This window comes from Pediculus humanus, genomic scaffold (assembly GCF_000006295.1).
Source record: "Pediculus humanus corporis 1103172108228 genomic scaffold, whole genome shotgun sequence".
NCBI classification, from domain to species: domain Eukaryota; kingdom Metazoa; phylum Arthropoda; class Insecta; order Psocodea; family Pediculidae; genus Pediculus; species Pediculus humanus.
The window spans coordinates 31166-52966 of NW_002987798.1; the positions used below are offsets into that span (position 1 = coordinate 31166).

The following is a 21801-nucleotide window of genomic DNA, read 5'->3' on the forward strand; positions in this document are numbered from 1 at the left end:
TTTTTTTAAATAAAATATTAATCAGTATAAAATATACACATATAAAAGTATAAATAAATCGAGTAACAAATTATTATTACAAAATTTCCAAATTTTTTTTTTTTTATAAATAAAATATAGTTTATTATAATTCTTTTTAATATAGAAAAAACATGCGCAATTTGGCAACGGTCAAAAACTTGGCCATTACAAATAAATTATGTCAAAAAAAATATCATACCTTAATCAAAAATAATCATTATTATTATTATTCATATTTAAATGTATGAAAAAAAAAAAACAACTGTAAAATTTTTTTTTTTTATTCTGGCACACACTTATTATTTAAACTAGATGATTTTATATAATAATAATAATAATATTGAAATGAAAACGCTATGATAAAAGTTGGTTGGTACGTAAAACACAGCACACACACACACACGAACTACCTGAGAAACCGGCGTACAGGTACAGGCTATGATGATATTGCGTTACAGTCTTATTATGACCGACCGTCTGATTTCACGTTTCAGGAACAACTGACTAACAATGTTTTAATGGGAAAACGGTACAAATATGTTTTTAATATTAATATTAAAAAAAAAATTTTTTTGCGTAAAAATTTTTTCTGCACCCACTGCAACTTTTAAAAATTGTCTGTTTGTTTGTGTGTTTGTATGTTAGATTTTAATAATTAGTGTTAATATCAAAAAAAATATGGTTAAAAGCTTTGTAAAATTATTTATATGCAAAATAATTTAAATATTATAAAAGAATATAAAAAAAAAACCTTAAACCAAAATATTCTGTAACAAATAAAAAATTTATTGCAATGAAATCAGTTAATGATTTAACACAAAATAATTTAAATTAAATTTGTTTTATTAACTAGAACAAAAAATTTGCCCTAAAAAAAAAAATTTTTTTAAATAAAAAATGTAAATTTTATCCTAAATTTATTTAACAAATATTTTTGCATACCGTTTAAAAGTAAATATTGTTTTTTTTTTTTTTTTTTGTTAAAAAATTGTTGATTTAACCTAATTTTATTAAACAATAAGAGAGAGACATTGATCTCTTAAACTAATTACACTAATTATATTATTATTATTCATAGTACTAAATTTTTTATTAATGAGAACAATTATGATACAGTAATTATCTAAAAAACTCTCTGAAAAATTAACTAATTTTTAAAAATAATTTTTTATTTTAAATATATCTGTAAATTTTTTTTACTTAAATACTGTTAAAATTTTAACTGATAATAATTCATCGGTTTAAGCTAATGATATCACAAAAAAATTTTTTTTTTTTTTTGAAATTCAATTATGATTATTTTATTTCAACTATAATTATTTTTATATTTATCTGATGCAAAATAAAAACTTAATTATCATATTTATTTATTTTTTTAATTACAGGAACAGTTTATAAAAGGTAAATAAATTAAAATAAAAAAATTTATTTTTTTTTTTTTAAATCATTTTATATTGTTTACATTAATATACATTTTAAATTTTAAATTTCGTGTCAATAGTTTACCGCCAAAAGTACGCCATTGGCGGAATTTTTTTAGGTTGGTATCTTGTATCGTTTAGTGCGCATGCTTAATAACGATCAAATGATAAAAAAATTTTGTTCGGATCGGAGTGATGTTCATTAAATTTTTTTTTTTTTTATTAATTTATAGTTTTTTATTTTTTTATTAATCTTAAATTAATAAATATTAATTAATCGAATCGAGTAAAAATATTGCATCGGTAAATATTTTTCATTTAAATAAATTAAATTTGTTTTTTTTAAATGCATGTCTAATTTTGATCATTTTTTTTCATAATTTAAAATTTTTAATACTAATAATTTTTAATTTATTATTTTTATATAATTTTTTTTTACATTTTTACATTTTTTATTTTTTTAATTTTAATTGAAAGGAATGATAATTTGATGGTTATTATTTAATTTAATTGCAAACAATTACTTTGAAAACATTTTATTAATACTCAATTTTTAAGAAGCCCCTTTTTTTAAACAATATAAAATATTTTCAATTTGGCACTATATATTTTTAAATTTAATATATATTTTCTGTCTCAACTTTAAATTTTTTTTAAAGTCAATCAAGAACTAATTTGAATTATTTAAATTATTAATATTTATTATCAATTTTCAACTAAATAAAAATATTTTTAAGAGAAATTAAACATATTTTTTTAAAAGTATTTTTCTTTAAAATTTTTTCGTGATTTCTATAAGAAATGAATTTTTTTTATTTTTAAGAAATTAAAGAAATAATTAGAAAAAGTTATACTGAAAACAGTTTTACATCTTTTAAAGCGATAATAGAATAAATGAAATTTTAAAAGTTATGAAGAGCACTGTGTTCCTAAAAGAATTTCTTTTTACCTAGTAAGTTTATTTCTATATTTAATAATGCTTTAAAAAAATTTTTTTTTTTTCCAGATTGCCTGATTCATCGACTCATCGATTCATCGATTTAAATTAAAGTTAAATAATAATTCCATTATTATATTTTATATGTGCAGCTAAGAAAAGTTGGATCAACCGAGACTACTTTTGCAGTTAAAAATGCATGCATACAAAAAAGTATGTTTTGAAGAGAGGCACATTCAATTTCCTACAAAAATAAAAAAATTTCATCAGTATTTCTTTAATTTTAATTTTGTTACACTCGTTCAAATTAAATGAAACAAATTTTAAAGGTAAGTCATTAAAAAATACCTTTGTATCTATAATTTTTGTATCAGAATCTTGAAAGTGTAATTTTAATCTACAATTCCCATCGTCAGAGCTTCCCTTCAATTGTGAAAATTTATAACTCCATAATAATGCTTTTAATTCTATGTCTCTTAAAACGAAACCATAATTCCAATCTAATGTTAACCCACATTGTCGACCAGCCCATTTTACAGTGAATGTTTTGTGCTAATCAATAAATACACTTTTAGTATAGTGGTAATTTTAGAGATGTGTTCGATGAAAATAAAAAAACAAAATTTAAAATTTTTCTCACTCTTATTTTAGATATTGTGGAGCAGACTGCAGCATGCCAAGCAGTTTCTATTCTAAGTAATTCTTGTCTTGTTTCAACTGATAAATATTTAACTTCTTGACCACAAGTTTGAATAATGAAACAATGCTGCCTTTCATCTTTGTGCTCTGATTCTTTCAAAACTCTAAACATAGTTTGATACACTTTAAATGCAATTCCACATTGAAGCCAATCAATCACATTCAGCTAAAACCAAGTTCAGAGAATTTGAAAAACATGTTTAAAAAAAAAAAGAAAAACTAAAATTAAAAATTAATAAGGTAAAAATATTATATCTATTTTGTTTTCGAATTGTAGTTATATCTAAATACAATAGATGGCAGTATAAATTTTGTTTCCAGTTGTAACCGTTACAACAAGAAGGGGGAAAAAAAAAATGGTAAAACAGAACTTACGGGAGGTGATTCAAATATTAAAATGTCCATTCCTTTAAGCGTCAGAAATTTTGGTTTATAAGTTTGTCGTGTTAAAGAACCGTCTGTTATTGCTTCGTTTACCCAACCCATATATTCTATGCGTTCCGTGCACGGAAAGTTACGGTTGTACAATTTCATCTAAAATGAACATCGTTTAAATTAAAACAATGTCGGTGAGATAAACTCACGATTTTTATTGTTTTTAAAAGGCAAAAAGAAAATGGTCCATTTACCTGCAAATGAGTTAGTCCTACAATATTATCCGTTATGTATTTTAACCATCTGTATAAATTTGCAGAATCGGAACAATGTATGATTCCGGTAGATGTACCACTTAGCCCTCTGACTTCAAACGCGTTTGGTCTTAACTTATCGGTCCCAAATATATATCTTGTTACGTATGCCATCATTAGAGGTACGGTGACAACATCTATATATCTCATGTTAAAAATAGATTCTGCACTTTCTGCATATTCTTCAATTCGTTGTTCTTCCACAACATGATTTAAATAATTTTCTTTCGAACCTTAAATTAATTTAATTTACATTTAATAATTTTGCTCAATTATTTACAGATATCTACCTGAAAAGGATTCAATCAATAAAACGTACTCGCGTGTTGTAAAAATGGAGTCGCAGCTTTATAATGCTTGACGTAAAGTGTCACAACGTCGCCGGCAGTTTGTAAAATTTCAAGTGCTTCATCGTGAGGACATATTGTTAAAAATTCATTGTTCACTAAGAAAAAATTAATAAAATGTAAGGGAAAAGATAAACCAAAACGTCACGTGATATGAAACATTTTGAAAAGGTAAGAAATTTCTTATTATTTTTTTTTTTAAAAAAAAAACCTTTTATAATTGCATCTCCGACAAACAATTCTCCCGTTTCGTCTGCTGCTTGTTTCGGATAAATTTTCGATATTAATATTGGTAATTTATGTTCTGATCCTCCTTTTATACTTATACCCAATCCCGTATCTTTTCGTCGTTTTATTTTAACCGTTCTCTCCTAATAATAATAATAATAATAATAATAATAACAATTTAAATAACAACACGTTAAATTTTAAAATGAATTTAATAAATTGATAATAATAATAATAATAATAATAATTACTCTCGAGTCGATCGGTGGAGTTTTTACAAAACATTCAAATTGTTCTTTTTGCTCGTTTTGAAGCTTTAATAATTCTGTCGTTAAACATAATCTCATTGACAAAGGTTTACATTTTCCATCACTTACGCTAACTCTTCCAATTCTTATCTATAATTAAATAATAATAATAATAATAATAATAATAATAATAAATAATTATTGATATTAAACGTGACATACAATAACAAACATTTAAATTTAAAAAAAACTTTTCTTAGTTTTTCTATACATAATTTTAATTATCAAACGATTAATTGATAACACATAATTGATAACAAATTTATTAATAATACATAATTAATTAATTAATTAATTGATTAATTTTTGTCAACTTACCTTGGGTGATGAAGATATTTTATGATTGACCATTATGTTAAATTAATTAATTTATTTATTTATTTAACAACGTACATTTTTTTTCTTTCGAATGAAAATGTATATAAACAAATATTTAAAACAATGATGATGATGATGATGATAACATTAAAAAAAAAATTCAAATTAATTTTAGTTTTATAAAACCGTTAAATAATATAGAGTGCGTGTGTGTGTGTGTGTGTGTGTGTTCTATATAAATTGTATGTGCGCGTTTAATTTTTTAATAAAAAAAATTTTAATTCATGTTATACACACGCACACGCACACACACACACACACACTGGATAAAAATAACCAATAAACACCCTCACTTTATTTAAAAAATTTTAATACGTTAATTAATAATTTAATTTATAAAATAAATAATAATTTTATTTTAAAAAAAAAAATAAAAACAACCGCAGAATTAAAAGTTCCGGCGCACTCGGGTTTTGTGTTTTTAGGTCACCGTAAATCGAAAATTTTCGAGCATGCGGCCAATTGATTTTCTTTTCCATTTTTTTTTTCTTCTTTTATTTATTATTATTATTATTTATTTATTTATTTATTTATTATATAAATTAAAATTTATTTATTTAATTTTTTTTTTAATTAAATAATTATAAACTTGTAGGAATTTCAATAGGTATCAAAATAATAATGATGATGTTGATGAAAACATGCGCGTTAAAATTTTTAATTTTAATTAACGGATATTTATTTATTTATTTATTTAAATTAAAATTAATAATAATAATAATAATGATAATAATTTTTACGTTTGTTAGTTGTTTGTTGTTAAAAAAAAAAAAAAGAGGGGGGGGGCTGTAATTTTTTTTTTTTTTTTTTTGAAATGGTAAGATGGCAAAAACTGTGGGAAAGAGATATGAAGGGTAGTCTCATGAGAGACGTGTGCCACCTCATACCATTTATCATGGGTGCCACGCTTCCGACCGTATGACCATTGTATTATTATTATTTTGAATTTAATGTTTTTTTCCATTTTCTTCTTTCCTCTTTTCCTCTTTCCTCCTTTTTTTTTCCTTTTTTTTTTTTTTTTTTCATTTTGTAAATCAATAAGAATTTACTTAAAGAAAAATAATAATAATAATGATGAAAAATGGCTGCTAAAACCCTTTTTGTTATATTATTAAAAAAAAATCTTTATTAAAAAAAAAAAAAAAAAAAAACAAATTTATTCGTTTAATAAATAATATGAGTATTTATTATTATTATTATTATTATTATTATGTATGATAAGATAATTTTTCACGAAATCAATACATCGTAAAAATTGTTTAAATCACCTGAAAAATAATAATAATAATAATAATAATTGATAAATTTTTTAACGTGTTCAGGATAGTTTTTTTTTTTTTTTTTTGATTAATCGATTGTTTTGTTTTAAAAAAAAAATAATGATAATAATATATATAAAAAAAAAGTATTTATAGTTTTAAGAGGGCAAACGTGTACCGATACAACCCCCTGTTTGTTATATGAGGGTGGGTTGTGGGAATGAAAACTAAAAATGGATCACAAGCTAACTTATCAATAATAAGGGATTAAATCATTTTTTCTTTTTTTTTTCTACCCTCCGTGCAAAAATGTAATAAGTACATTTTAAAAATTAATTATGGGGATGTAGGTTGTGACCTTTTTACAACTAATAATTATTATTACTATCAACTTGATAATAAAATAAATAATAATATTAATAATAATAAATTGTTTAATATAATGCAAGTTTTTTTAAAAATGAATTTAGGCATATAAATTTTTTTTTTTTTTTTTTTTTTTAAAAAAGGAAAATTCAAATACTTAATCGAGATGATAAAAATAAATTAAAATTTTTTTTTAAATTTAATATAAATTTGTAAAAAAAAAAAAAAAAAAAAAAAGAAAATTTAATAATAATAATTGTGGCACACGTCAAAGCAGTACGGCGTAAATTTAATTATTTATTTTTATTTATTTATTTTTTTTTAACCCTTTGGATTCCCATAAGTAACTTTTTTTTTTTTCTTTTTTAGTTTGCGGTTAGCCGACTATAATTTAAATTATTAACCAAAAGTTAAGTGTGAAAGAAAAAAAAAACTTGTGAGAAAAAAGGCTCCTTTTTTTGAATTTAAAACTCCGGCGCCATTCATTGGAATAAAATAAGCGTAACATTTTGAATGGACACGTTTTCGTCGTAAAAGGTAAACATCAGCTGTTTATTCGGAGCCATACATTCGTCCGATGAAAATATTCATTTAAATTTATATTGATATACCCTTTGCATAAGTTAAACGTGGGCGTAATGTGAACGATTCAATCGGAGCGTGGCAGCAGTATGTGTGCCTGTGGTCGTGCAGTAGTTTGAACGGTTGTCTTCATTCAACGAACTCACGTTCGACCGGTTGTCGAAGATGAGTAACAAGATGTAAGAAACGTGAAGTCGTATGTTAAGACGTGTGTCAAACACTTGTTGATAACTTCCGGAATTTTCCGCAGGAAAATAATAATTAAGTGCACACACACACACACACACTTTGCGATTGTGAAAGTTAATTTTTAATGAAAAAATTATTGTGAATTTTTTTTTGAAATAGTTAAAAGAAATGGCCGATGGACATAATTTATGGGCTAGCAGCGGTTATACCGTTAATAATCCAGCAGCGTGGGCTCCACCTCCCGTCATACCTTCGGGTTCTTTACAAACTCAAAGGTACGATCAAACACCGAGGCCCATTAAAAGACACATGAGCGAAAGTGACGATTGCGAAGATGTTTTTAGCGAAGAATCTTCCAAAGAAAGGTAAGTAAATGATAAACGTTAAGGAGCCATTTTGAAATAATTTAAACATCGGTTAACGGTTTTTTTTTTAAAATGTTAGTTTATTAATAGAAGAATAACGATTGTTAATTAATTGCATTGTTTACTATGTTTAATTAGAATAATTATAATCGATTGATTTTTATGTTTTTTTTTTTTTTTATAAAAAAAATTAATTTTACATTAAATTTGTTAATTGTTTTCATGTTTCTTACGATAAATGCGACTTTTTATGTTTTTCTTTTTCAAAATTTACATAATATTTTATGAAAATATAATCAATCATGGCGTATAGCGCGTATTTTTTGTTAGCGACATGTTTGTCTATTATTTTTTTTTGTATTCAAAATATAAATTATTTGTTTATTATCATATAAGGATTTATCAATATTAAATAATATTCTGTCTTTGTTAAGTTAAAATTATTATGAATATTTTAGGTGTTCGAGTCCTAGCGAGGATTGTCAAATGGGATTTTCAAGGAAAAAAAGAAGAGGAATAATTGAAAAAAGACGAAGGGATAGAATAAATTCAAGTCTTTCAGAATTGAGACGTCTCGTACCGACAGCATTTGAAAAACAAGGTTCGGCCAAATTGGAAAAAGCCGAAATACTCCAAATGACAGTTGATCATCTTAAAAATCTTCATGCCAAAGGTAAGAAACCCAAAATCATCTTTTTTAGCCATTTCCGGTCATGTGACATCCGGCTTTGTTTCATTCATTCATTCATTTTTTTTTATGTCTTTAGGATTGGATGCTTTGGCCTACGATCCTCATAAATTTGCCATGGACTATCACAGTATAGGTTTTAGAGAGTGTGCAGCAGAAGTTGCTAGATATCTAGTCACGGTTGAAGGAATGGATATTCAAGATCCTTTGAGGTTAAGATTAATGTCACACCTTCAGTGTTTTGCAGCTCAAAGAGAACTTGCCTCGAAACAAGCTTCCACAGCTTGGAATTACAATTCGTACAGTGGCATACACGATTATACTCCGACTAATTCTTACGAGGTATTTATTACGTTCCATTTCCCTTGCCCCCCACCCCCACCCCCCGATTCGGAAACGGTCAAAAAAAAAAAATTTTTTTTATTTAAAGATGTCGTCGTCGACGGCGCACCACCAAGCCATAACTCCTCATCACGTGCCCACAATATCATCAACTCCGGTTTCGCACGTTTCCAACACTCCGATAACAACACGACAACAACCGACATCCATTCAACAATCGGATAATCGTTTGCAACCGACAGAATCATCTGAAACCATGGTACGACACCATACGGAAAACATGAGCCCAGATCGTCACCTTCAACATTCCGAAACGAATAGGCAAATACAAAACAATATACAAACGACAAACTATCAAAATCCATATCCGGGAGGATTTTCGCAACAAGGTTACAACACTTCCGGACAGGTAAAACCTTATCGTCCTTGGGGTGCAGAAGTTGCTTATTAAAAAACGTCACGAAAAAGCCTTAAAAAAAAAAAAAAAAAAAAAAGAAAACTAATCAAATTTCGATCTCCATTTTAACTTATTTTGTTACCTATTAATTACTCATCGCGTAAACTTTATTATTATTATTATTATTATTATTTGTCTTTCTTAAATTATTAAAAATCACAATAATAAGTTTAATGAATAAATATATATATTTTTTTTTTTTAAAAATAGTTTAATAAATTTAATGAAATATAATATATTTTATATAATATAAAAAAAATAATAATAATAATTTCTAGTCTTTAATATTTCTAAGTGTGATAATTATTAAATTAAAATAATTTTTTATATACATAAATTTTTTTTATATAAAATAAATTATTTTTTTGTACAATTTTGTATATTATTTGTTTATAACAAAAAAAGAAAATTTTTTTGCATATCGTTATTATTGATAAATTTAAATATGGCGGACTCGTACCTCATTTAAACTTTATTGTTATACAATAAGAGAAAAACGTGCGCAATTCACAAAGTTTTTGCATATATTTAAATTTTTCTTTTTTTTTTTTTTTGTATTGTTTTCGGATTATATTCGTTAAAAGTAAAAAAAAAATGGCTTTAAAATTGCAAATGTTTTTACATTTTATTTAAATATTTAAAAAATGTATAAGAAAACCGGTTGTTTTATCCTTTTTAATGATGGGATAGGATAGGATAGGATAGGAGAACGTAGTAGTGTGTAAAAATAATAATAAAGTCACGTGGTTGTTTAAAATCCCCCACCCCCTCCTACCCGCCCCGCCCCTTCCTTCCCCTTCCCTTCCCTTCCCATCACTCATTCATAAGTAAAAAAACTTGTTGATCAGCTGATCGACCGGTGCCCCTTTCGTGCTTAGAATAAAATGCCAACAAATTGGCATCTGGGGGTAAGAAATCGTGAGAATTTGGGGTGGCTAACCGTCTCACACATACAAGGGGGAGGCGTGTGTGCGTGTGTGCGTGCGTAAGAGGGGTTAAAACTAGCATGAGTATTAGTAAACTCTCTCTCTCTCTCTCTCTCTCCCCTCTTTTATTATTATCTTTGTTTTCGTTTGTTTTTTTTTTTTTTTAATCGAATAACGGGAATAATTTTTTCACCTGTTTTTCTTTTTTCCTTATCGATACAAATCAATAAAAAATCGATGTGAAATGATAATAATAATAAACTAATACATTTTTTTTAATATAAATTTATTTCAATTAAAATATTTACAGAGTTTTTGGGGAAAAAAAAAAAAAATTTTTTTAATTTTAACTTAAAAATTTTTCTATTTGTTTATTAATGTCGTTTTCTAAAATTTCATAATCGTTCAAATTATTATTATTATTATTATTATTTATTATTGATCTTTCTCCTCCTCCTTCTCCTCCTTCATCTTCTTCTTCTTCGAATGATCTCGAATTAAAATGCCAAAGTTTTAATGATTGTATGACGTCGTCGTAGGTATTCATAGGCTGTTTTTTCCCTTCCTTTTCCCGTAAATCATTATCATTATTATTCGAATAATGTTTATCGTGATTTTCTTCATGGGTTTTACAACAATTTTCAATGACTTTTAAATTTTCATAACTCGGTTCGATAACTTTATAATTTGATTTTGTTAATAGGAAATCGTAGTCGGAATCATCGAAATTTTTATATTTTTGAAAATCGTACATTAAAGATTCGTAACTATGTACGGTATCATCATCATCATTATTATATTCTTCTCCTTCCCCACCTCTTCCTCCACGTGTTAAACTTTCGAAAAATTCATTTTTAATATTATCATTATGAATTTTAATAAAATTTTCAACCGTTCTTTTACATCCTCCGGGTAAATCTCCAGCCGATTTACTTCTTTTTCTTTTTAATTTTATTTCCGGTTTCCGGTAAATGCATTTTAAATCATCGCAAGAACTTTCCGACAGTGACAAATCGCATGCAGAATCCGATGAAACGATTGAAAATTTCGAATATGAATTATTATTATTATTTAATAATTTACCCCAATGGCATTCTCTGCAACAAAATTCATTTCTTTTGTTTTTTCCTCGTAAATTTTTTTTCCTCGTTAAAAAACCCCCACGAATATTATTATTATTATTATTATTTTCTTTAGAAAAATTAAAATTTATGTGATACGGTGATGATGAATGTATAAAAAATCCATCGTCGTCGTAAATCGGATATGATGATAATGATGATACACTTTTCAATATGCAATTTTTCCTTTTTTTTTTCGTCAATGTCGCCTCCCCATATTCGATTTCATTTTTATTAACTTTACCAAAAATTTTCCTACCTATCGATGATAAAAAATTTTTTAATCCTTTTCCGGTTATTTTATTTTTTTCTTTTTTAATAAAAAAATTCATTTCATTTCGTAATACCGACATTAAATGATAATAATAATAATAATAATAATTAACTCGCACACCAAAAAAAAATTTTCTTTTTTTCGAATGTTCACCAACCGATAGAAATTTTTCAAATGTGTGGCTAAGCGCACGCGAACAACACTAAGAACGATAACTAAATAATAATGATGATGATGATGATGATGATGATATTCGAGGGTTAAAGAATAATATGGCGGACACATATAGAAAGTAGAAAAAAAAAAAAAAAAACTTTCATCTCTTCTTCCCCTTATCAATAAAAATTTACAATTTAATTATAATCCCGTGGATTTAAATTGTTAAGAGTCGTACGTCGAGATTAACACTTGTGGGATTTCCCCCCCCCTCCCCCCCCCCTCCTTCCCCCCTCCTCCTTATTTTTTCAGATTCGTTTTATGTATTAGAACCAGGATTTTTTTAAACATTTATTATTATTATTATTATTATTTATAATAATTAATAAATAAAATATAATTCTCATTGAAATTCTTCTTTATCATTATTTTAAAAAAAATTTATTTATTTATTTATATTTAAAATAAATATTTACTGAGTACATTTTAATAATAATGATAATAATAATAATTTAATAACTATCTTATTTTTAATAAATTTAACAATGAACTTCTTATTTTTTTCCACAAAAGTAAAAGTAATTAATTATTATGTAATTATTCAAAAAAAAAAAAAATTTTCTTTCCTTTTTTTCTTATATATAAAATGATTTAATTTGTCTTCCTGTTAATTGTAATAAGTATCATCATTATCATCATCATCATCATCATCATCATCATTAACATCATCATCGTGATAAACAAAAGAAGGAAAAGTTTTTTTTTTTTTTTTTTTTTTTAAAACAACAAATAATAATAAAATGGAGTGAAAATTTTATTTTAATTTATTTTTGGAAATATTTTTTTCCCATGGAGAAAGAGAGAGTGGGGGGGGAAGAGAGAGAGAGAGAGAGAAATTTAAAATAAATTATTTAATTTATTATCTATTATGATGATGAAATTGTACACAAATAAATAATATACAAAATTTTTCTTTAATGATTTAAAATAATAACAAAGAAATACTAAATAAATATTAGATTAATAAATAAATAAATAAATAAATATGTAGACATACGGCTTAATTTATAACAATCCAACAAAAAAAATGGTTTTTTTTTTAATAAATAAATAAATAAATAATAATTGGTGATTGATTGGAAATCGTAGGGACCTTTCAATTTTTAAATCATTAATCATTACTGGTCGTATGCAGTTTACTAATCATATTATAAAAAACCAGCGAAAAAATCCCTCCCCTTCCCCTCCCTTCTGCTCCTTCCTTTTACCCCCTCTTCCTCCCTCCCTCCCTCTCCCATCAGGTTAATATTATATAATATTTAAATTTTATTAATTAAAAAAAATTTTTTTTTTTTTGCTTTCATAATGTTCATATTTGTTCATACGCCATTTTTTTTTTTTTTTTTTTTTACTAGTCTTCGTTTAAAATAAGAAAAAAAAAAGTCAAATCACTATGAATTCCATAGAGAATTTAAATCGTTCGATTCATCGTTTCATTTATATATATATATTTTAAAATTTAAAACGTCAATGATTGATGAATTTCTTTTTTTTTTTTCTTTAAATAAAACAATCACCCTTATTGAAAATAGATTAATCATTGTCGATTTGTATTAGGTCCCTTTCCCTCCCCCTCCCTCCCTCCCCCCTACCTCCCTGGTACAAATTCGATTAAAATATATAAATAATTTTTATAATTTTTGATATTTGTAAAAATGGCTCAAGAGTATTTTTTTTTTTTTTTTTTTTTTGAATTCATGTTTTGAATCGTTTTTGATTAGTCACCGTGTCAAAAGTTTTTAAGGGATGAAATAATTGGTTGAATGTATAACAATTGTAATAAAAAAACATTTCTAATGTCAAAAAATATTTTAAATGATTTCTTCGTTTGTCAAAATTTTATTTTAAATGTGTCAACCACACGTGTTATTAAAAAACTTTAAAAGAAATCATAATGAACTCTTACTACTACTACTACCCTTCCACCATCATCACCCTTAGAAAGGGTTACTTTTAAAAAAAATTTTCACCATTTTTTTTTTTTTTTATTCTTTTTTAATTGTTCAAGTTTTTATTACTTAACACTTAATAAAAAATTATTTATTATGTTTTTTTTTTTTTTTTGGAAAATATTGATTATTATAATCCATAGAGAATGGATTAATGTATATATATCCTCTATGGTGGAGTTTTAATCACTCCCTCTTATTTAATCGGATACGTCATAAATAATGTTTTGGTCCATTTGATTCGTGACCACTGGTCATCATCATCTTAAGCATAATCATTCAGTGAATACTCTTGGGAATTAATTTTAATTACAATAAACACTTAAACAATTTTCTTTTCTTTTTTTTTTATGTGAATTGTTTTGACAAATGTTATATACAAATCAATTTTTTTTTCTTTTGGCTTTCCACGTGTAAGGATGGAATCGAAGAAACAAAGTGACACGTTTTGAATATTTTTTTTTAGTAAAGAAAAAAAAAAGTTTGTTTCAATTAACGACATAAGTCAAAAGAATAAAATAACAATGGTTTTATAACAACTTGACCTAAAACACACAATACCTCATAAATTTCCTCTAACAAAATGGACATTGGTCATTTCTTTTATGTTTTTGTGCTCGAGGGAAATACAACATTCAATTTTCATTGCACTGTTGTTTCACTTTTTCTCCTGAGACTTTGATCTCATCATTATAATAATATTTTTTTAAATAACGCACCTTTTTTCTTATTTTACTTTTTTTTTGTGTATTTAAAAAATTTAAAAATAATCGAACGGAAAAAAAAAATGGCGTCATCAAACAATCACAAATCTACTTTTCATTAGGTGTTAACAAGTTACTACAATTATTGCGTAATTTTTTTAAAACATTCACTGATACGTAACAAATGTATAAAAAAAATTGATAATAAAATTTCTATTCAAAAAAAAAGAAGTTTTAATTAAAGTTTTAAAAATAAACGTTATTTTTCCTCATATTTTTTTGTAACGAATTTTTTTTTTGAAAAATTAAAATTACGTTAATTAAAAATAGTACGATATTTATCCGCTATGATAATCTGGCAGCACTATATGATAATTTATTTGACAAATGTAATATGATTAAGTAAAGTGGCATGATATGGTTTTTTGTATGATTAAAACATAAAATTATACTTTTTTACTTTATGTAAATTATTTTTATTTTTACCTTTATTTTTTTTTACAAATTATGACAACTATGAATGTTTTAAAATTATTTAAGAATCAATTTTCTTTAGGTTTTGGAAATTCTCTTAAACTTTATTCTGTAAGATTATAATAATCATATGTTTTTTTTTTTTTTTATGTATGAATTTATGTAAATGATTATAAATTCTTTTTTTTTTTTAGACTACCAGGTATCCCAGAAAAGTTAAAATTGTAGAAGTTGGTCCCCGAGATGGATTACAAAATGAACCAAATATTGTTAAAACAGATGTTAAATTAAAACTCATCGATGAATTAGCATCTGCAGGACTTCAAACTGTTGAAGCCACTAGGTAAAATGATTTAAATTGTTTTTAAATTATTTTTACTTTTTTTTAAGATAATAATTTGGTTTCAGCTTTGTTTCACCTAAATGGGTTCCTCAAATGGCTGATCATAGCGAGATAATGAAAAATCTTAAAAAAAAGAAAAATGTTAGGTATCCAGTTTTAGTACCTAATTTGAAAGGATTAGAATCTGCTGTGAGTTTAGATTTATTATTATATATATATATATATTCTACACATTCAGATATAAATGTATATAAGCAATTATCAATCGATTTGGCAGATTGAAGCAGGTGTAGAAGAAGTAGCCGTTTTTACAGCAGCATCAGAGGCTTTTACAAAAAAAAATACTAATTGTACCATAAAAGAAAGTTTAGATAGAATTTCTAAAATAACAAATCTTGCTCAATCTGAGAATATTAAATTAAGGGGATATGTTAGTTGTATAGTTGGATGTCCATATCAAGGAAAAATTGATCCTTCTCAAGTCATTCCTGTAAGTATTAATTTTAAAATTATTTTTAAATGTGATCTCATTTTGAATTATTATTTTTCAAGGTTTTTTCTTTTATAAATTTTACTAAATAATAAACATTTTTGTTTCAGGTTGTAACTGCTCTGGATCAACTTGGATGTTATGAAATTTCATTGGGAGATACAATCGGAGTTGGGACTCCAGGGAGTATAAATAATCTCATGAAAGAAATTGTTAAAGTTATATCAACTGACAGATTAGCTATTCATTGCCATGACACATTCGGACAAGCTCTTGCTAATGTTTTAACTGCAATGGAGGTACTTTTAATAAAAATTAAATTAAATCAAAACAAAACCAAATATTACAATTATGTTATTTTTTAGTATGGAGTCTCAGTTGTCGACTCCAGCATAGCAGGATTGGGTGGTTGTCCTTATGCAGAAGGAGCTTCTGGTAATTTAGCAACTGAAGATATTGTTTACATGTTGCATGGTATGAACATAGAAACAGGTGTAAATTTAGAAAAATTAGTTAATGTCGGAAGATGGATTTCAAGCGAACTGAATCGTAAAAACAATTCCAAAGTCGGTTTAGCTTTTAAAACACCACAATCATAAAAAATATTAATTTTTTTTTAATAGGTAAAAAAAATAAAATTATTTTTTAATTAGTTTTTATTTTTTTTGCTTTCTTAGTTTGATATTATTTTTAAAATACTTTCATTCCTTTAATCAAAGAAAATTTTTTTTTTTATTTAATTTTCTACTAAGTAGCTTATTTATTTATTTGAACAGTAGCTTATTATTAAATCTGACCTATTTTCCTGTAGCAGAATGAATAGTAATCACCAAATTTTTTTTATTTTCTTAAAAATTTTGCTTTGTTTATTTTGTTGTAAATTCTTATTTAACGACAGTAGTTGTTCCCCCTCCCCCCGCAATAATCATCATACCCGTGTTTGTTTTTGAAATTTTGTGAGTAGTTGTTAAATATTTTTGCATGCTAAACTAATTCTAAATGTGTTTTGCAATTAGATAAATTTTAAAAATAATCATTAATCGTTTCAAGTGTTTTTTTTTTTTTTTTTATTAATAGTTTATGTACTAAAAAAAATTTATCGATAAAAATTTTATTATTATTTTTTTTTAAAGCGATTCGATTGGTTGCATTAAAAGAGTGAACATGTGTATGTTGCAAAAGTTTATATACACTTACCTAGTTTATACCTAAAGCATTTCATCTTAAACGAGTTCCAAGAGAGACCTTGAAAAATTATTATTATTATTATTATTATCAAATAACTAACAAGGAATTTAAGTATGAATTTCAAATTGATTGGATAGGATCAGTTTAATGTTTTTTTTTTTTTTTTTTTTTAAATTTTATTATTATTATTATTATTTATAATTGTAAGTATTATTTTTATTGATAATAATAATTTAACACAATTAATTATTTATTTAATTAACAAATTCTACATAATGTGATTATTTTTTTTTTATTGTTATTATTTTAATTGAACTCATTTATTTATTTTATTTATGTGTTTATAATAATAATAATAATAATTATTTTTTAATGTTTAAAAGTGTGCGTTTTAAATATTTAATTTAATTTAATTTAATTTGGGGGGGTTTTCTTTTTTTAAAATTTTTTCTGTGGAAAATTCGAGAGCCCCCTTATTGATAATCTCAACCGGTTTTTTTTTTTTTATTATGTGGCACACTTAAATACATTAAAAAATAATTATTATTAATAATGTTTATTTTAATTAATTAATTTATTTAAATTTTATTAATTTCATAAAAAGGTTAATAAGCAATGAATTTAAAAATAAAAAAAATTTTCTGACATTTTTATGTGACTATGAATACAGTAAAATTATTATTATTATTTTTTTTTATTAAAATGGCTTTTAATGGATTTTAATAATAATTTTTCATAATACATAAATTATTTTTTAAAAAAAACATTATGTGAACGCAATTTAGTATGAAAAGGTGACTCAAGGCCAGTTTTTTTTTTATTTAAAATATTCAATTTTATTTAATACGGCCCTGACCCTACTAAATTTTTTTTTTTTTGTTTATTTTTTTATTATAAGAGAATTTTCACATTTTAATGTGTTAAAAAAGATTTTTTAATGATGATAATAATAATATTGAGTATACTTATTATTTTTTAAATAAATAAAATAAATTATTATTAATATACAATATAATACACCATTATTATTATTATAACAAACACAAACATTTTTTTACTGTATTCAATAGTTTTGAGTAAAAAAATTTTTTTTTTTTTCTCTTTATGAAAATAATTTGGCACTTATTACCAATTAATTTTAATCCAATAGATATTTTATGTGTGTGTGTGTGTAAAAATTGCGCAATTTTTTATTTTTTTCTTATCTTATAATTGAATAAAAACTATAGAATTGGTCTTCTTTGTCGACACTTAACGTGACAAAAATAAAAAAAAAAATAAACAATCGCTCTGCGCACATTACAATGTCTATTTTTAATTTTAAATCATTGCTTTGAATTTTTTTTTTTTAAGAAAAGAATTAAGAAAAACTTTTTGCTTTTCTTTGTGTTTGTGTTTGTGTGTTTATAATCATTTATGTAGTTTTTAAAAAAATTAATTTCAGGTTGGATATATTAATGATGTGAAAATAAACAAGAATAAAGAATAAAAAAAAATGGCGATCAGTAAAGAAAAAGTTAAAAATTGTTTAAAAACTTATTCTCTTACCGGATGTACGGTATTGGGTGTCATTGGTGGAATCATTTTAGGTTTTATTTTAAGATCTATTGAAAGAGAAAAATGGTGGACGAAAAGAGAAGTTATGTATGTGCAATTTATCGGTGATGTTTATTTGAGAATGCTCAACGGTTTGGTTTTACCATTCATGGTCAGCTCTATAATAGCCGCTGTTGGATCTTTGGAATTGAAAACTTCTTGGAGAATCGGTGCTAGATGTGCAGCATGGTGAGGTTTTTCAAAAAAAAATAAAAAATTAGCAAAATATTATTATTAATAAAAACTATTCAAGATTTTTTTTAATTTCAGGTTGGTCGTGACACAATTCTTAGCTGTTGTCGAAGGTATTGTTTTTGCTGTTGCCATTCAACCTGGTGAAAAATCATTCGCACAAAGTTTCAAGTCTTTAGATGAGGATAAGAACATCATGGTTATTGATACCATTTTGGATATATTTAGGTGCGTGTGTGCGTGTGAAATTTATATGTGTAATCAAGTTATTACATAACATTTTGTTTTTTTAGAAACATGTATCCTCCAAATATAGTAAAAGCGAGTATTTCGCAATATCGTACAGTTCTTATTCCACCGGAGAATACATCAGCACCATTAAGCGATTGGGCTATTTCACATACCTATCACGACGGTACAAATATTTTAGGTACCATTAATTTTTCTATACTGTTGGCTTTAGCTATTGGAATCATGAGTAGAAGTTCGAAACCCATAATTGAATTTTTCGCCATATTGGAAAAATGTATGACGACGGCGATAGGATGGGCATTGCTGTTAGTTTTAGTTTATTATTATTATTATTATTCTTTCGTCGCGAACAATGTATTATTATTTTTAATAAATTTCCGTTACAGATTTTCACCCATCGGTGTTCTCTTTCTTTTGGCAGCCAAATTAATCGAAACGCAAGATTTATCATCAGTCATCGAACAATTGGGTTTTTATTTCTTGACCGTTTTAATTGGACTCTTCATTCATTCTCTCATTGTTTTACCATGTATTTATTTTGTTTTTGTGAGAAAAAGTCCTTTTACATTTTTGGGTAACATGACTCAAGCATTATTCACAGCCTTTGGAACTGCTTCCAGGTGCTCCCCCCCTTTTTTTTTTTTTTAAATTTTTCTTTTCATTATTCATTATTATGATATTCCAATGATTATTTATTATTTTAGTTCAATCACGATGCCTGTAGCTATGGAATGTCTGGAAAAATTAAATAAAGTAGAAGAAAGAATCGTTAGATTCACAATGCCCATCGGTACCACTTTAAACATGGATGGTACGGCTTTGTACGAAGCTGTTGCCGTTATTTTTTTGGCGCAAGGACGTGATGTTAACCTGGATTTTGGAAATTTAGTTTTGATTTGGTAAAATCCAACAGGATTTTTAAATATCGTTAATTTCGTTTTAAATTAATTAATATGTTTTGATTTTAGCATAACGGTCACGGCTTCATGTTTAGGAGGAGCTGGAATTCCTCAAGCTGGTCTTGTCATAATGATAATGATTTTAACTTCTCTAAATTTGCCGGCCGAAGATGTTAGCATAATAATTGCCATTGATTGGCTTCTGTAAGTGTAAAAATCAACTCATCAGACTAACATAATTGATGGTTTAAATTTATTATCATGATTGTTTTTCAGTGATAGATTTCGTACCACGGTTAACGTAATATCGGATTCTTTTGGTGCTGGAGTTATTGAGCATTTAAGCAAAGCCGAAATTGAAAGATTATCTCGTTATGAACAATATAAACCTGTTGCACAAGAATATGAACTTTCAGAAAGAATGTAATTGAGATTTTTATTTTTTTATTTTTGGATTTATTATTATTATTATTTATTTATTAACCTGCCATTTGAAAGAAAAACGCTTTAAAAAAAATTGAAAAAGTATTTAATTCAAAAACAAAACAAAACAAAATTAGTATTATATTTTATTTTTACTATTTAAAAAAAATTAACCGATTGGTATTTTCTTCAATAAATTTGAGACTTCATTTGATTTTATACAATAATAATATTTTATAAAATAAGTATTATAAAAAAAAAATTTAACATACTGCCAGCTTTTAGTTTTTTTGTATTTTTTTAAACATATTATATTTTTACTTGTATTACAAAATTAATTACTAATATTCTTTGTATAAATCCTTTTTTGTTTATTATTTAAAAAAATTATTGTGGTTTATTTGTATCTAAAAAAAAAATTTCATCCCCTACTGAATAAATTGAGTCAGAATTGTTGCAAACGATAACCCCAAAATCAAAAAATAAAAAAACGTGCAGTTATAAAAACTAGTTAAAATTTTTCCCGATAGAGGTCACTGATTTTAAATAACACATATTTTATTTTTATTTTTATTTTTTTAACATTATATTTATGTATTATGTATGTTTTTTTAATAATTGGATAAATTGTATTTATTTATATTTTACTATTAAATAATTTGTAACGAGTTATAAGTAATAAAAAAATAAAATATTAGGGTCGAATAAAAATCAATTTCCCTGTGAGATACATAAAGAATTTTAACTAGGCGAAAAACGTGGCTAAAGAAATCATACTTACCTGGCGTAGGGGTTACCGTGATCATGAAGGCGGTTCCCCCGGGACGAGGCCTATCCATTGCACTTCGGTTTGGTTGACTCCTGCGAATGCCCCAAATGTGGGCATCTCGGGCGCGTAATTTTTGGTAGTCGGGACTGCGTACGCGCTATCCCGGTTTTTAATTCACATAAACAAAGTTTACCCGATCGTCCCCATTACCTATAGCCCTACTATCCCTACGTATTTGGGATATCGGGTTATACGTATATACCGTGTGCGTACTCCCAAGACCAGGGGGGCCACATTTCCAAAAAAAAAAAAAAATATAAATTTATCGATCGATCGCGAGAGGGCATTTAAATTAAGTTTTTTTTTTTATTTAAATAAAATTTATTTAATTTTTTTTTTTTGTGAGTCAGCTGTTGTGTCGACTACCGGATGAAAGTTATTATTAATTTGCCAGCCTAGGACTGTCCAGAAATAGCACTTATTATTATTATTATTAATACGTGTGTTGTCTGCTGTTTTTTTTTTTTTTTTTAATTTTATTAAGTTGTTTTCTTTTTTTTTTTTTTTTTTATCGTCGTAAAATGAAAATAAAACGAAAAAATCGGGAGTGATATTTTATTAAATAAAATTAATAACAAATCGATGTAAACAATTATTTATTATTATTATTATTTAAATATCGTGTGTAATAAAATAAAATGATGGGGAC

The 21801-nt window shown here is 25.3% G+C and overlaps 5 protein-coding genes across 5 annotated transcripts; 3 read left to right on the top strand and 2 right to left on the bottom strand.

Moving 5' to 3' along the window:
• Nucleotides 1-2512: 2512 nt before the first annotated feature.
• On the bottom strand, nt 2513-5001 carry Phum_PHUM454520 (beta-1-syntrophin, putative; the record flags this gene model as incomplete). The annotated part of the gene is made up of 9 exons (XM_002429827.1): nt 2513-2623; nt 2728-2931; nt 3020-3244; nt 3454-3612; nt 3708-4000; nt 4087-4212; nt 4326-4485; nt 4594-4740; nt 4969-5001. The coding sequence occupies 9 exons, from the start codon at nt 4999-5001 to the stop codon at nt 2513-2515; spliced, it is 1458 nt and encodes a 485-aa protein (XP_002429872.1).
• A 2591-nt stretch (nt 5002-7592) lies between these two features.
• Phum_PHUM454530 (transcription factor hey, putative) lies at nt 7593-9270 on the top strand (the record flags this gene model as incomplete). The annotated part of the gene is made up of 4 exons (XM_002429828.1): nt 7593-7789; nt 8248-8462; nt 8557-8819; nt 8908-9270. The coding sequence occupies 4 exons, from the start codon at nt 7593-7595 to the stop codon at nt 9268-9270; spliced, it is 1038 nt and encodes a 345-aa protein (XP_002429873.1).
• An 819-nt stretch (nt 9271-10089) lies between these two features.
• Phum_PHUM454540 (uncharacterized protein) lies at nt 10090-11676 on the bottom strand (the record flags this gene model as incomplete). The annotated part of the gene is made up of 2 exons (XM_002429829.1): nt 10090-10178; nt 10836-11676. The coding sequence occupies 2 exons, from the start codon at nt 11674-11676 to the stop codon at nt 10090-10092; spliced, it is 930 nt and encodes a 309-aa protein (XP_002429874.1).
• A 3297-nt stretch (nt 11677-14973) lies between these two features.
• Phum_PHUM454550 (hydroxymethylglutaryl-CoA lyase, putative) lies at nt 14974-16813 on the top strand (the record flags this gene model as incomplete). Its single annotated transcript, XM_002429830.1, has 7 exons — nt 14974-15051; nt 15135-15283; nt 15349-15472; nt 15561-15773; nt 15884-16072; nt 16139-16339; nt 16790-16813. The coding sequence occupies 7 exons, from the start codon at nt 14974-14976 to the stop codon at nt 16811-16813; spliced, it is 978 nt and encodes a 325-aa protein (XP_002429875.1).
• Nucleotides 16814-18456: 1643 nt separating this feature from the next.
• On the top strand, nt 18457-20327 carry Phum_PHUM454560 (Excitatory amino acid transporter, putative; the record flags this gene model as incomplete). Its single annotated transcript, XM_002429831.1, has 7 exons — nt 18457-18746; nt 18828-18977; nt 19043-19306; nt 19388-19621; nt 19706-19900; nt 19970-20104; nt 20177-20327. 7 exons carry the CDS (start codon nt 18457-18459, stop codon nt 20325-20327), a joined length of 1419 nt encoding a protein of 472 aa, XP_002429876.1.
• Nucleotides 20328-21801: the final 1474 nt, after the last annotated feature.